The sequence below is a fragment of the Sphaeramia orbicularis genome, chromosome 20, assembly GCF_902148855.1.
Source record: "Sphaeramia orbicularis chromosome 20, fSphaOr1.1, whole genome shotgun sequence".
In the NCBI taxonomy this organism is placed as follows: Eukaryota; Metazoa; Chordata; class Actinopteri; order Kurtiformes; family Apogonidae; genus Sphaeramia; species Sphaeramia orbicularis.
In genome coordinates this window covers 1,090,345-1,106,589 of record NC_043976.1, presented here as the reverse complement: position 1 = coordinate 1,106,589, position 16,245 = coordinate 1,090,345, and the positions used below count along the sequence as shown (strand labels likewise).

Sequence of the window (16,245 nt, the reverse complement as noted above, 5' to 3'; positions counted from 1 at the left end):
CATCTGAACCCGTTCACAGCTCAGCGTCGCCCCCTTTCGTCCATAACCTGTATCTACCTGTGTTTAATGTCAACATGGTTTAATAATTTACCGTCTGTCCTGGTTTTACTGGTCAGTCCTGACAAACATCTGCTGCTTTAAAGCCCGAGGAACGCTTTTATTTATTTATGTTGACTTTTTATTCTATTTTCCTCACTCGTGTCGAAGCTCGTCCATCCAGAACCTTATTATTACCAGCAAAAAACACAAGAAATGTAAAAAAAAAAAAAAAAAAAAAAAAAAGAAGTAGAAATGAAATGAATCATCATTGAAGACACTTAAATAAAATAAACAGTCTTTGTGGCTCAGATGAGCAAACTCACAAAAACATAAAATCAAACATTACCTGCAACAGGCAACGTCCAGAATGTAATAAAAGAAACTCTTGGCTCATACTAAAGGATTTTGTTGCTTTTTTCAGTTTCAGGGATAAAGAATTATGTTATTGTAGGACTTTTTTTTTTACTGTCCTCTTTATCAGTTCCTTAATACCCTCTTTTTTATTTTTTACTTCTCTGTTGCATTTTGACATTTAAATTATAAAAAAAGAAAAAAAGTGCTTTATAAAATTATTAGTATCATTATTATTATTTTATTACTACTACATATTACATGAAAAAGTGTAACTTTTTTAAAATGTATGTTTCTGAAATGTTCCTGATGAAATAAAAACAGATTTTCAATGATATTTTAGAATTTTCCTGGTAAAAATCTGTAATTCTGGTCTTATCTGTAATTTCGAAGGATTTTGTTAAATTGTAAAAAATGGAATTTGTAAGAAAAATAATAAATTCAATAATAGAACAGATGAAATGATTGTTGATAATTAAATGTATTTTCAGTATTTACAGTGGTATGCACTGTAAAAAAAAATCTGTAATTGAACAGAATTTTTACTGTTTATTTGACAGATTTTTCCTGTATTTTTCAGATACAGGAAAATATCAATGAAATGACACAAACAGACTGTGATTTTACATGTCAAATGGAAAAGAACAGGAAAAAACTGGAACTGTGAAGAACCAGAAAATTTAAATGTTTTAAAAGAATTTTTTTTTTTTTTTTTGCTGAAACATACACTTCAAATACATTTGCAAATGTATCATAATTTCACAAATATTTCTTTTCTATTTATGAGATTAAACTGTTAATTTAAAGTTTAACACTGTAAAAAAAAAATCAAACCAGATAAAATTCCTGACAGTTAACGGTAACAGAAGTATTAGTTCTGTCAGTTGAACCAGACTTGTTTGTTCATTGACAAATATCTTGTGTAATTACAGGAGGTTTCACAACAAAACTGTTGAATAAATGTATTTTTGTGAATGTATAACATGTATAAGCACTGATAAACTGTCCAAATACAGTTTTTATCAGTGGATTGGACAACTGAGTCTCACTGAAAATTATTTATATATATATTTATAGCGAATTGGATTGTTTTAATACATGTAAATATTCTTTATTAAACATTAAAAAGTGAAAAAAAAAATGTAAAATCTCATGTAAAGTTAGGGCAAAAAACTGTATTTGAATGATGGAAAATGACCGTATTTTATCAGATGGTTCTTTTCTGTTATTTAACAGGATTATTCCGGCACCAGTGCTGAAGGAATAATACTGTTTTTTCTTTCTTTTTTTTTTTTTTTTGTACAGTGTGGGTGGTGGTAGGGGGGTTAATGGGGTTTAATGGGGGGGCGGTCTGTGATTTGTTCTTCGGTGTCATGTGATGCTCCGAACCCACCAGAACCCGGAAGAACCCGGAGCTCGTGCGTCCTGGTTTCACTGGGGCGGAAATGGAACCGGAGGGGGAGCGCGCGGAGGGGGGTCTGATTGTCTCGCTCTCGGTGGGAGTGGCCTCCGGTGGTCACGTGGTACGGGCCTTTGTTGATGTGAGTCGGCGGTGAAAGCAGCAGACGAACCCCGGTCCCGGTCCCGGTCCGTCCGTCCGATCCACCGCCCGCTCCCACGCCTCCCTGCCCGGCGCGCACTCGCTCCTCGTCGGCCTGGACGCTGCCGGGCTCCGCTCCGCGTCCCCTGGGTGTTTTCGGTGTCCGCGGCTCGGCTCGGCTGTTCGGGCGGGGGGATGGAGGCTCGGTCCGGGCTGTGAGCAGGCTGCTTTCAGGGGGTGGGGGTCGGCGTGTGAAGCCCCAGGCCCCGCTGTGCCTTTGTTTTCCCCGGGTCTCCTGCTCGGACTCGCACCCCGAACCACGACCGGGACCAACACCGGATTAACCCCGTTTTCTGTGCGGATTACCTGAGGAGCGGCTCGGTGCTCGGTCCTTCGGCTCCTTTTTCTCCTGTTTTCAGCCCCATTCATCCGCACCCCCTCCCCCTCCTCCGCCTCCATCATGGCTCCTTTGTGCCGCTCCTCCTGGCTCCTGCTCCCGCTGCTCCTCCTGCTTCTCCCTGACGCCGTCCGGAGCTCCTTCCCCCGCGGCGGAGGCAGCGGCAGCCCGGACTGCGGCCCCGGGAAGGCCGCCGACTGCCCAGGTGGGTGCTCCGGTCCGGGTCCGGGGTCATGGGGGTGGGGGGTGGGGGTTCTTGTATATGTTCTTCTGTCCTCCTCCTGTTCTTAGCAGAGGTCAGAGGTCACAGGCTGAGGCTGACCCCTGGACCTGCCTCTTGAAAACATGTCTCTGTTGTCATGACAACCACAGCCTGATGGACCTGGTGATGCTGTAGAAGGTCAGCTGGTCCAGGTCTGTAGAAGGTCACCTGGTCCAGGTCTGTAGAAGGTCACCTGGTCCAGGTCTGGACTGGACAGGGTTTAGGATGGAAGGTCTCCATGGAGACTTAACAGAATGAAGAAGAACCTGCGGACCAGAACCAACACTGAACATGTTCTAGGTGTGAGTTGGATGGAAAATCTGTTTTTTCAGTTTCACAAACTCAGACCTGAAAGTGGATCTAGTCTGGTGGAACTTCACCTCAGATGAGGTTTTATCAGGTCATGTGTCATTCTATGGATTTAATCTTCTACGTGTCCCTCAAAAACAAATTCTGGTTTTGAACTCATGGACATTTGCATGTTTTTATGTTGAAGGCGTGTTTTTACCTTTATGGTTTTTTTTTTTTCATTTTTAAATGTTTATATGTGCTTTTTGTATTTTTTTTTTTAGGTTTTTGTGTTTATACAGTTTTTGTGTCTTTATGTTTTTACTTTTTTATGTTGTTGTGTGTGATTGGGGTTTTTTTTGTAAGTGTTTTTGGGTTTTTATCTTCATATGTTGTTGTGTTTATACTTTTTTACCGTTCAGGTGTTTTTTACTCCTCTGCTCTTCTGGGTTCCTTTTCCGTCCTTCCTCATTTCCTGTCGGTTCCTTTTCCGTCCTTCCTCATTTCCTGTCGGTTCTGTTTCCGTCCTTCTTCATTTCCTGTCGGTTCTGTTTCCGTCCTTCCTCATTTCCTGTCGGTTCTGTTTCCGTCCTTCTTCATTTCCTGTCGGTTCTGTTTCCGTCCTTCTTCATTTCCTGTCGGTTCTGTTTCCGTCCTTCCTCATTTCCTGTCGGTTCTGTTTCCGTCCTTCCTCATTTCCTGTCGGTTCTGTTTCCGTCCTTCTTCATTTCCTGTCGGTTCTGTTTCCGTCCTTCCTCATTTCCTGTCGGTTCTGTTTCCGTCCTTCCTCATTTCCTGTCGGTTCTGTTTCCGTCCTTCTTCATTTCCTGTCGGTTCTGTTTCCGTCCTTCCTCATTTCCTGTCGGTTCTGTTTCCGTCCTTCCTCATTTCCTGTCGGTTCTGTTTCCGTCCTTCTTCATTTCCTGTCGGTTCTGTTTCCGTCCTTCCTCATTTCCTGTCGGTTCTGTTTCCGTCCTTCCTCATTTCCTGTCGGTTCTGTTTCCGTCCTTCCTCATTTCCTGTCGGTTCTGTTTCCATCAGGTCAGGTGGACTCTTGTTGTCCGTGTTTGTTTGCTGTTATTGAAAGTTTTGTGTTTTTTTGTGGAACTGGTTCAGTCTGAATCCGATTGTGTTCACACCATCAGAACCGGGTCAAACATCTGTAAACCCAGTGATAAAAGCTGAACCAAAGAGCCCGGACCCGTCGCCGTGGTCACATGTTCCGGCTGTGGGCGGCGCCCGCTCCTCAGGCTCTATTTCGGGTTAATTACAGAGCGCCAACAGGGCGAGGTTCACATACGTTGACTTTACATCCACAGCTGTGACCAACATCTGCTCCGACATCAAAACCACCTCCAACTGGAGCCCAATCAAACACCAGCAGAACCTCAAAGGGACCACCAGAACCAAAGGACCAGAGACCGACCAAAACCACAGCTGGACCCATCCAACAGGGCCTGGAACCAGCACCAGGATCCTAGACCACCATAAAGATCCAGAACCAGCATGAGGGTCCGGAAACGACATGAGGATCTGGAACCACCTTGAGGGTCCAGGACCAGCACGAGGATCTGGAACTACTATGAGGATCCAGAACCAGGATGAGGATCCGGAACCACCTTGAGGGTCCAGGACCAGCATGAGAATCTGGAACCAGAAAGGGGATCCAGGACCAGCACGAGGATCCAGAAACAACATGAGGGTCCAGAACCAGCACAAGGATCTGGAACTGCTATGAAGATCCAGGACCAGCATGAGGATCTGAAATATCCCAGTGGACAGGAAGCAGATGTGGTGATGGCCTGAAACGTTGAACTGAACCGGACGAGGACGAGTCCATCGGAGCGAAACGAGACCTGAGGAGGATCCGGACCGACGTGGAGGTCTCCGCTGGCCTCGATGCTCCTCGGGATCCGGGACATTTTCCGCTCGACTGAAGCTTCAGTCCAGAGGATGAAGATAAAAGGGGACAGGAGTTTAGTTCAGGTTCCACATTCAGACCAGGATCACCTCAAATGGGTCGGACTGGGACCGGTAAAATAATAACAGAACAACCTAGAAATGATGACAAATACAAACTTATCTGTGTGTTTTAGAGCAAACAAAAGTCAAATTACATGAAGAAAATGGTTACATCTACAAAATATCCTTTAAAAAAATGTGAACCTGAAATTTATTTAGAAAAATCAGTGTATTTTTATCAATATTCTGCCTCCGTTTAGCATTTGCACATGTTCATTGTTAGGGCTGTGTATCGGCAAGAATTTGGCGATACAATACAAATCACAACACTAGGATCACCATACGATATATCCCACTATATCATGATACTGTTAAAAAAGGCAATTTTTTTGTTTGTTTTTTTTTAAAGATTTTTTTCTTGGAAGAATTGAATTACACCAGAAATTTGCACAAATACTAAACACATTTTTATTTGATCAGAACAGGATCTAATGTTATATCACCAAATTTTCCAGTGTTAAAAATTAAATTATATTTTACAGACATTACGGTTTAAGATCCTGTTCAAATTTTCATATTCCACACTGTAAAAAAAAAAAAAAACTCATAAAAAAAAACGGTATTATTCCGGCAGCAGGGGTGCCAAAAAATACTGTTAAATAACAGAAAATAACCATCTCATAAAAATACATTAATTTTCCATAATTCAAATACAGTTTTTTGCCCTAAACTTTACATGAGATTTTGCATTTATTTATTTATTTATTTTTTTCACTTTTAATGTTTAATAAAGAATATTTTCATGTATTAAAACAATCCAATTCCCTATAAATATATATATAAATAATTTTCAGTGAGACTCAGTTGTCCAATCCACTGATAAAAACTGTATTTGGACAGTTTATCAGTGCTTATACATGTTATACATTCACAAAAATACATTTATTCAACATTTTTGTTGTGAAACCTCCTGTAATTACACAAGATATTTGTCAATGAACAAACAAGTCTGGTTCAACTGACAGAACTAATACTTCTGTTACCGTTAACTGTCAGTAATTTTATCTGGTTTTATTTTATTATTGTTTTTTTTTTTTTTTTTACAATATTAAACTTTGAAATAACAGTTTAATCTCATAAATAGAAAAGAAATAGTTGTGAAATTACTATACATTTGCAAATGTATTTGAACTGTATTTTTCTGTGAAAAAAGAAAATCTTTTTAAAAAGTGGAAATTTTATGGTTCTTCACAGTTCCAGTTTTTTCCTGTTCTTTTCCATTTGACATGTGAAATCACAGTCTGTTTGTGTCCTTTCATTGATCTGAAAAATACAGGAAAAATCTGTCAAATAAACAGTGAAAATTTAGTTAAATTACAGATTTTTTTTTTTTTTTTTACAGTGTATTAGTTCAGAACTAACATCAGAACATTATTTTAGTTCAGTTCCAACAAAGGAAATAACATTACTGAATAAGAGTGTTAAATACGAATAAATAAAATATTAACAAAAAAGAAAAACAAAAATAAAACTCCACAATATCTGCATTTGAATAAACACCTAAAAATATCCATACAGTACTTTTTAATATCGATATAGTATTGTAAAATGAAATATTTATTGCAGAACCGTTATTTTCTTCCACCCCATTCGTTATATCGTTCAGATCACAGAGGATCTACAAATACACACAACATTTAAGAACAATTACACTGATTTATATTAAAGACATTTCATGTTCAGTGTAATTTTTTCATTTCACAAATTCTTCCCACAGGACCGGATCGGACCCTTTAGGGGGCCAGTTTTGGTCCGGGGGCCATATGTTGGACACCCCAGGTTTAAAAGGATTCATGTATTGGATCCACGTTTCCTTCAGTGTAGAATCAGCTGGAACCAGAATCCAACGAGTCGCTTAAATCCACGCAGGGTTCAACATCGGGACAAATAAAGCCTGGTCCCACCCGGTCCGATCCGGTCTGAGACCCGGTCTGGGGTCACAGACCACCAGTTGAGAAGCCGAGGCCCAGTTCGACCTCATCTGGGTTCAGTTAACCGGATGGAATGAACTTTAAAACAGAAAATAATGTGTTTAGCATTTAGAGTGCAGTCGTTTCATCAGTTCTTCCATTGGATTCGATTCCTTTTGTTCATTTGGGTTGATTTTATTGACGATTTTGTTCATTTTGTTGAATAGTTTGTGATTTTTTTTTTTCATTAATTTTCTTCATAATTTTGTTCTTTTTCACTCATTTCTTTGAATGCACTGCAAAAAATTATTTCTAAGAAAGTGACAAAAGCCTTATTTCTAGAACATTTGTCTTATTTTTGCACTGTAAAAAAATCTGTAATTTAACAGAATTTTCACTGTTTATTTGACAGATTTTTCCTGTTTTTTTCAGATACAGGAAAATATCAATGAAATTCCAAAACCAGACTGATTTTACATGTCAAATGTAAAATAACACAAAAAAAACTGTAACTGTGAATAACCATAAAATTTCCATTTTTTAAAAGAATTTTTTTTCTTTTTTCACAGAAAAATACAGTTAAAATACATTTGCAAATGTATTGTAATTTCACAAATATTTCTTTTCTATTGATGAGATTAAACTGTTAATTTAAAGTTTAATACTGTAAAAAAAAAAAAAAAAAAATTACTGACAGTTAACGGTAACAGAAGTATTAGTTCTGTCAGTTGAACCAGACTTGTTTGTTCATTGACAAATATCTTGTGTAATTACAGGAGGTTTCACAACAAAACTGTTGAATAAATGTATTTTTGTGAATGTATAACATGTATAAGCACTGATAAACTGTCCAAATACAGTTTTTATCAGTGGATTGGACAACTGAGTCTCACTGAAAATTATTTATATATATATTTATAGGGAATTGGATTGTTTTAATACATGAAAATATTCTTTCTTAAACATTAAAAAGTGAAAAAAAAAAGAAGTAAAATCTCATGTAAAGTTAGGGCAAAAAACTGTATTTGAATTATGGAAAATTACTGTATTTTTATGAGATGGTTATTTTCCGTTATTTAACAGTATTTTTGTGGCACCCCTGCTGCTGGAATAATACCATTTTTTTTGCTTTTTTTTTTTTTTTTTTTTTTTTTTTTACAATGTATCTAAATAGGGGAAAAAAGCTTATTAAAAAAAAAAAAAAAAAATATATATATATATATATATATATATATAATTTTTTCTTTGTAAGATTTTCCAGCTAATATCAAGGTGATTTTATTTCCTGTGCTAAGCACTGTTTGCTAAAAGTCTAACATTTTTGTGTAGTTTTAAGGCACATTATGTTTTGTCTTGTTTTGTTTTTTTTAGTTGATACACTTTTTTTTTTTTTGCTTGTTTTAAGAATTCTAGCCAAGAATTTGTTTCTGACCCCACTGGCAGAATTTTTTACTCAATATAAACCAATTGGACCAGATTTAGGAATATTAAGTTTATTTACAGCTGGGCATTTTTTTTTTTGCAGAGTACTTTGTTCATTTTCATTCCTTTTGTTTATTATTTTATTCATTTATTTCATCATTTTGTCCTGTTTGGTTCAGTTTATTCAGCATTTGATTCATTTTGTGTTAAACTGATTAAGTATTCTTGGCGTTTTAATTAATATTTTTGTTAATTGTAATGACATTTATTTTCTTTTTCTTCATATCCGCTATCCTGCTTAGTTAATTTTCGTTCTTTCTGTCGATCATTTTGTTCATTTTATTGAATTTTTTTTTGTTCTTTTAATGGACTAGTCTTGTTTTTATTTGTTTTGTTTGTTCGTGTTGCTCAATTTGATTGTTGTTTTGTGGTTTTTCTTCTTCTTGTTACTCTGTTAAGTCCACATTTGTTTTTTTTACCATTGGACCAGACTGGACCAGACCAGACCAGACTGGACCAGACTTCAGAACAGACCGGACCAGACTGGACCAGACCTCAGAACAGACTGGACCAGACTTCAGAACAGACCGGACCAGACTTCAGAACAGACCGGACCAGACTTCAGACCAGACTTCAGACCAGACCGGACCAGACTTCAGAACAGACCGGACCAGACTTCAGAACAGACCGGACCAGACTTCAGACCAGACTTCAGACCAGACCGGACCAGACTTCAGAACAGACCGGACCAGACTTCAGACCAGACTTCAGACCAGACCGGACCAGACTTCAGAACAGACCGGACCAGACTGGACCAGACCTCAGAACAGACTGGACCAGACCAGACTTCAGACCAGACCGGACCAGACTTCAGAACAGACCGGACCAGACTTCAGACCAGACTTCAGACCAGACCGGACCAGACTTCAGAACAGACCGGACCAGACTGGACCAGACCTCAGAACAGACTGGACCAGACCAGACTTCAGACCAGACCGGACCAGACTTCAGACCAGACCGGACCAGACTTCAGAACAGACCGGACCAGACTTCAGACCAGACCGGACCAGACTTCAGACCAGACTGGACCAGACTTCAGAACAGACCGGACCAGACTGGACCAGACCTCAGAACAGACTGGACCAGACCAGACTTCAGACCAGACCGGACCAGACTTCAGAACAGACCGGACCAGACTTCAGACCAGACCAGACTTCAGACCAGACCGGACCAGACTTCAGAACAGACCGGACCAGACTGGACCAGACCTCAGAACAGACTGGACCAGACCAGACTTCAGACCAGACCGGACCAGACTTCAGAACAGACCGGACCAGACTTCAGACCAGACTTCAGACCAGACCGGACCAGACTTCAGAACAGACCGGACCAGACTTCAGACCAGACCGGACCAGACTTCAGAACAGACCGGACCAGACTTCAGAACAGACCGGACCAGACTTCAGACCAGACTTCAGACCAGACCGGACCAGACTTCAGAACAGACCGGACCAGACTTCAGACCAGACCGGACCAGACTTCAGAACAGACCGGACCAGACTTCAGACCAGACTTCAGACCAGACCGGACCAGACTTCAGACCAGACCGGACCAGACTTCAGAACAGACCGGACCAGACTTCAGACCAGACCAGACTTCAGACCAGACCGGACCAGACTTCAGAACAGACCGGACCAGACTGGATCAGACCTCAGAACAGACTGGACCAGACCAGACTTCAGACCAGACCGGACCAGACTTCAGAACAGACCGGACCAGACTTCAGACCAGACTTCAGACCAGACCGGACCAGACTTCAGAACAGACCGGACCAGACTGGACCAGACCTCAGAACAGACTGGACCAGACCAGACTTCAGACCAGACCGGACCAGACTTCAGACCAGACCGGACCAGACTTCAGAACAGACCGGACCAGACTTCAGACCAGACCGGACCAGACTTCAGACCAGACTGGACCAGACTTCAGAACAGACCGGACCAGACTGGACCAGACCTCAGAACAGACTGGACCAGACCAGACTTCAGACCAGACCGGACCAGACTTCAGAACAGACCGGACCAGACTTCAGACCAGACCAGACTTCAGACCAGACCGGACCAGACTTCAGAACAGACCGGACCAGACTGGACCAGACCTCAGAACAGACTGGACCAGACCAGACTTCAGACCAGACCGGACCAGACTTCAGAACAGACCGGACCAGACTTCAGACCAGACTTCAGACCAGACCGGACCAGACTTCAGAACAGACCGGACCAGACTTCAGACCAGACCGGACCAGACTTCAGAACAGACCGGACCAGACTTCAGAACAGACCGGACCAGACTTCAGACCAGACTTCAGACCAGACCGGACCAGACTTCAGAACAGACCGGACCAGACTTCAGACCAGACCGGACCAGACTTCAGAACAGACCGGACCAGACTTCAGACCAGACTTCAGACCAGACCGGACCAGACTTCAGAACAGACCGGACCAGACTTCAGACCAGACCAGACTTCAGACCAGACCGGACCAGACTTCAGAACAGACCGGACCAGACTGGACCAGACCTCAGAACAGACTGGACCAGACCAGACTTCAGACCAGACCGGACCAGACTTCAGAACAGACCGGACCAGACTTCAGACCAGACTTCAGACCAGACCGGACCAGACTTCAGAACAGACCGGACCAGACTTCAGACCAGACCAGACCAGACTTCAGAACAGACCGGACCAGACTTCAGAACAGACCGGACCAGACTTCAGACCAGACCAGACTTCAGACCAGACCGGACCAGACTTCAGACCAGACCGGACCAGACTTCAGAACAGACCGGACCAGACTTCAGACCAGACCAGACTTCAGACCAGACCGGACCAGACTTCAGAACAGACCGGACCAGACTGGACCAGACCTCAGAACAGACTGGACCAGACCAGACTTCAGACCAGACCGGACCAGACTTCAGACCAGACTTCAGACCAGACCGGACCAGACTTCAGAACAGACCGGACCAGACTTCAGACCAGACCGGACCAGACTTCAGAACAGACCGGACCAGACTTCAGACCAGACTTCAGACCAGACCGGACCAGACTTCAGACCAGACCGGACCAGACTTCAGAACAGACCGGACCAGACTGGACCAGACCTCAGAACAGACTGGACCAGACCAGACTTCAGAACAGACCGGACCAGACTGGACCAGACCTCAGAACAGACTGGACCAGACTTCAGACCAGACCGGACCAGACTTCAGAACAGACCGGACCAGACTTCAGACCAGACTTCAGACCAGACCGGACCAGACTTCAGAACAGACCGGACCAGACTGGACCAGACCTCAGAACAGACTGGACCAGACCAGACTTCAGACCAGACCGGACCAAACTTCAGACCAGACCGGACCAGACTTCAGAACAGACCGGACCAGACTTCAGACCAGACCGGACCAGACTTCAGACCAGACTGGACCAGACTTCAGAACAGACCGGACCAGACTGGACCAGACCTCAGAACAGACTGGACCAGACCAGACTTCAGACCAGACCGGACCAGACTTCAGAACAGACCGGACCAGACTTCAGAACAGACCGGACCAGACTTCAGACCAGACCAGACTTCAGACCAGACCGGACCAGACTTCAGAACAGACCGGACCAGACTGGACCAGACCTCAGAACAGACTGGACCAGACCAGACTTCAGACCAGACCGGACCAGACTTCAGAACAGACCGGACCAGACTTCAGACCAGACTTCAGACCAGACCAGACCAGACTTCAGACCAGACCGGACCAGACTTCAGAACAGACCGGACCAGACTTCAGAACAGACCGGACCAGACTTCAGACCAGACCAGACTTCAGACCAGACCGGACCAGACTTCAGAACAGACCGGACCAGACTGGACCAGACCTCAGAACAGACTGGACCAGACCAGACTTCAGACCAGACCGGACCAGACTTCAGAACAGACCGGACCAGACTTCAGACCAGACTTCAGACCAGACCGGACCAGACTTCAGAACAGACCGGACCAGACTTCAGAACAGACCGGACCAGACTTCAGACCAGACCAGACCAGACTGGACCAGACTTCAGAACAGACCGGACCAGACTTCAGACCAGACCAGACTTCAGACCAGACCGGACCAGACTTCAGACCAGACCGGACCAGACTTCAGAACAGACCGGACCAGACTGGACCAGACCTCAGAACAGACTGGACCAGACCAGACTTCAGACCAGACCGGACCAGACTTCAGAACAGACCGGACCAGACTTCAGACCAGACTTCAGACCAGACCGGACCAGACTTCAGACCAGACCGGACCAGACTTCAGAACAGACCGGACTTCAGACCAGACCGGACCAGACTTCAGACCAGACTTCAGACCAGACCGGACCAGACTTCAGAACAGACCGGACCAGACTTCAGACCAGACCGGACCAGACTTCAGAACAGACCGGACTTCAGACCAGACCGGACCAGACTTCAGACCAGACCGGACCAGACTTCAGAACAGACCGGACTTCAGACCAGACCGGACCAGACTTCAGAACAGACCGGACCAGACTTCAGACCAGACCTCAGAACAAACCGGACCAGACTGGACCAGACCGGACCAGACTTCAGAAAAGACTGGACCAGACTGGACCAGACCTCAGAACAGACCGGACCCTTTAATGAGCCAAAGTGGAGCCCTAGGTTGAACCACGTGTCCGTAGTCCATCTGTCTGATCCTAAACGAGGACAGCCGTCTTCACCTGCTCTCCCATCAGACCTGTGTCGCTCTATAAACAACCTGCTGATGCAACCAATGACACGGAGGGGAAGCGGTCTCCGTGGCGACCGGGTGTGAGTCGGGCGGAGGCTGGTTTATTCCCACATTTGCAGACGGTTTCCACCGGGACCAAACCCACCTTTACCTGATAAAACCCACGACAAACATCACAGAGTATTTAACATGAGTCCAGGATGAAAAAGAAGAAAAACACCAGTTCATCATTTCCATCCAGATGTTGAACGAACGTCAGCTGAACAGAAAATATAAGAGACCGATAGACGATAACATTCACATTAGGGTCATTTTTAAAGCATTTAGGTGAAGTTTTATTCATTGTATTGAATATTTTATTTATTTTATTGAATACTTTGTTCATTTTATTGATTATTTTGTTTGTATTTGTTCCTTTTATTGTGTGTTTTTGTGAATTTTTTATTGATTATTTTGTTTTATTCTGTTTATTTTATTAATTTGTTCATTTTGTTGAATATTCTGTTCATTTTTGCGCGTTAATTTGTGTTACTTTTTGTTGAATTGTTCCTCATTTCCTTGTATGCGGTAGTTATTTTTTGTTCCTTTTATGTTGTATTTCTTTGTTTTTGTAAAGAAAAAAATTATTGATTATTTTCTTTAATTCTGTTCTTTTTGTTAATTTCGTTCATTTTGTTTAATATTCTGTTAATTTTTATGGATTATTTTGGTAATTAGTGTTACTTTTTGTTGAATTGTCGCTCATTTCCGTCTTATTTTTTGTTCCTTTTATTTTGTATTTCTTTATTTTTGTAAAAAAAAAAAAAAAAAAAAAGATTATTTTCTTTAATTAGTTTTGTTTATTTTTCCTTTTGTTGAATTCCTGCTCAATTTCTTGGATATAATTTTTTTTCCCTTTTATTATGTATTAATTTATTGATAATTTCATTATTTTCTTCAGTTTTATTTTGTTGATTTTTTTTGCTCACTTGTTTTGATTATTGTCTTTAATTCTGTTAATTTTATCGATTGTTTTGTTGCTTTGTCAAATTTCTGCTTCTATTCTTTCCTATTGTATTTCTTTTTCGTTCCTTTTATTGTGCATTTCTTTGTTTTATGTAAGGTTTTTATTGATTATTTTCTTTAATTCTGTTAATTTTATTGATTTTTGTTGAATTTTTGCTCAGTTTCTTGTATATAATTATTTTTCCCTTTTGTGTATTAATTTATTGATAATTTGATTATTTTCTTCAATTTTATTTTGTTGATTTTTTTTTTTTGCTCACTTGTTTCAATCGTTTTCTTTAATTCTGTTCATTTCTTTAATTGTTTTGTTCATTTTTATTGCTTTTTGTCAAATCTTTGCTTATTTTCTTTCATATTGTAGTTGTTTTTTATCATTTATTTCTTTATTTTCTACTCGTTCAGTTACACGTGAACGTTAACGCTGCGGTGAAATCCTGTATTTCGAACCAGTGATCCTAAAACCTGAAACCCGTGGAAGCGTAAGCGGCAGCGGACCCTCAGCTGCCCCAGGGGATTGTGGGAGCGGTGCTTCAGCTCCTCTGAGTCAGCGTCTCATTGTGTTGACTCAGCACAGCGAGGTATTCTCTAATTAAAGGGCCTGACCGTGTCATTATCAGCTGGAATTGTCTCCAAGCGTCCAATCAGAGGCTCCGGTAATGAGCGGTCTGAGGCCGACGGTCACGTGGTTCCTCCTGTTGTTTACTTTTCAGTGGATGTGGATCAACCTGGTACCGACCTTTCAGGCTTTTAGTTCCTGGTCTCATGCTGCTGAACCCGTTCAACGCATTGACCGTTGTTGGTTTTCACTGTTTTTTCAGATCTGTCAGAGAAGAAGAGCGACCTTCGTGTTTGCGACGCCGGAACGTGTCGCTTCGGAGGAACCTGTCGAGAAAACGGAGCCGACATCAAGTGTGTTTGTCAGTTCCACGTAAGTCACACAGATACTGACGTAGGAAAACAGAGGCTGGTTCTGGGGTTTGTTGAAGTGTAATACCGTTGACGACCACTAGACGCTGCTCCAAAAAAGCTCTGGAGCCCATACGTCTGTGTAGGTTCACATTCACCCCAGGTCAATGTTGAGCAATTTTCCAAAATTCATAAAAAATTCCAGACAACTCCGATTCTCCTCCAGTTGGATCCACCTGTAGCTTAGAACAGTCTCTTGTATGTGGAACTAAATTGTCCACATCCACTGTGGAATGTGGACTCTGTGGACATTTACACTGAACACTGAAAATCCCATTTCCCACACATTTAAAATTAGAACTCAACTAATATTGATATGAATTGAATCTAATTGGACAGACACATGACTGGGACCAGATTCAACTGTTTCTGTGTATGGAACAACCTGGAAACTGTTGGATTCAAACAGAAAGAGTGGATCCACACATGCACAGAGTTCAGGGTGAAGGAGGAGCTCTGAGTTACGAACACTGGTTCTTGGTAGTTCTTCTCGGTTCAGCTGGACTGGTTTAGCTCTTTTGAAAACATTTTGTCTCTCATCCAAGAGACTCCTCATTCAGTTCTCATCCAGAACTGAAGACCATGAGCCCCCACCGGTCACAGCCGGCTCTAAGGCTGTGGCAACGATGGAGACGGACCAGGGGGTAAAAAGTCACAAAGTAATTCCTTAAAGCAGTGATATTAGTCTTTTTTAACTGTTCTTCTTTAAAAAAGAGAATCTTTTTTAAATTATTTTGTCCATTTCTGTTCAGTTTTATTCTTTTTTTTTCATTATTTTGCTGAATTTTCATTCGGTTTTGTTCATTTTTTTCATTATTTTGTCGATTTCTGTTCAGTTTTGTTCATTTTTTTCATTATTTTACTCAATTTTCGTTCATTTTCTTTCAATGAATTCCTTCTTCATTAGTTCCGTCTCCTCATTTGTTCATATCAGGTCCAGACTTCAGTCCAACATTTCTCCAGTTTTTCTCCATAATTGTTTGTCGTCATCAGCGGTTGTAGTAAAAACTGAAAATCTGTCCAAACTTGGAGCCCATTACCTCAAATGTTCAGTTGTTGGTTGAACAGGACAGAGCAGCACAGCCAATAACCTGGAGGGGGCGGGGCCTGAAGTGTCTCCTGTGCATTTAAAGGGCCAGCGCTCCAAACCCCCTTTGTGGTGTCATTAGTCAGAAATAGTGTTGCAGATGGACCTGTGGAGTTGAATGAATGAAGAACTCAGAGCCAAGCAGAGCATTTACAGTTTATGGAG

The 16,245-nt window shown here is 42.1% G+C and overlaps 2 protein-coding genes across 3 annotated transcripts in view; one reads left to right on the top strand and one right to left on the bottom strand.

Annotated features, from left to right (window-relative positions):
• The window catches only part of LOC115411676 (melanoma receptor tyrosine-protein kinase-like), a 118,812-nt gene extending 116,420 nt beyond the window's left edge, over positions 1-2,392 (bottom strand). Inside the window, exons 1-2 of the mRNA XM_030123887.1 lie at positions 2,297-2,392; positions 1,784-2,225 (exon numbers count right to left, since the gene is read on the bottom strand). Coding sequence (XP_029979747.1) covers positions 1,784-2,225; positions 2,297-2,392 — 538 coding nt within the window. The remainder of the gene's footprint in view (positions 1-1,783; positions 2,226-2,296) is intronic.
• The window catches only part of LOC115411495 (tomoregulin-1-like), a 34,210-nt gene continuing 19,862 nt past the window's right edge, over positions 1,898-16,245 (top strand). For both annotated transcript variants that reach the window (XR_003934221.1, XM_030123661.1), the window contains exons 1-2: positions 1,898-2,532; positions 14,846-14,955. Coding sequence is in view for 1 of the 2 variants with exons in the window: in XM_030123661.1 (XP_029979521.1) it covers positions 2,391-2,532; positions 14,846-14,955 (252 nt within the window). In the remaining variant the exon portion in view is untranslated. The remainder of the gene's footprint in view (positions 2,533-14,845; positions 14,956-16,245) is intronic.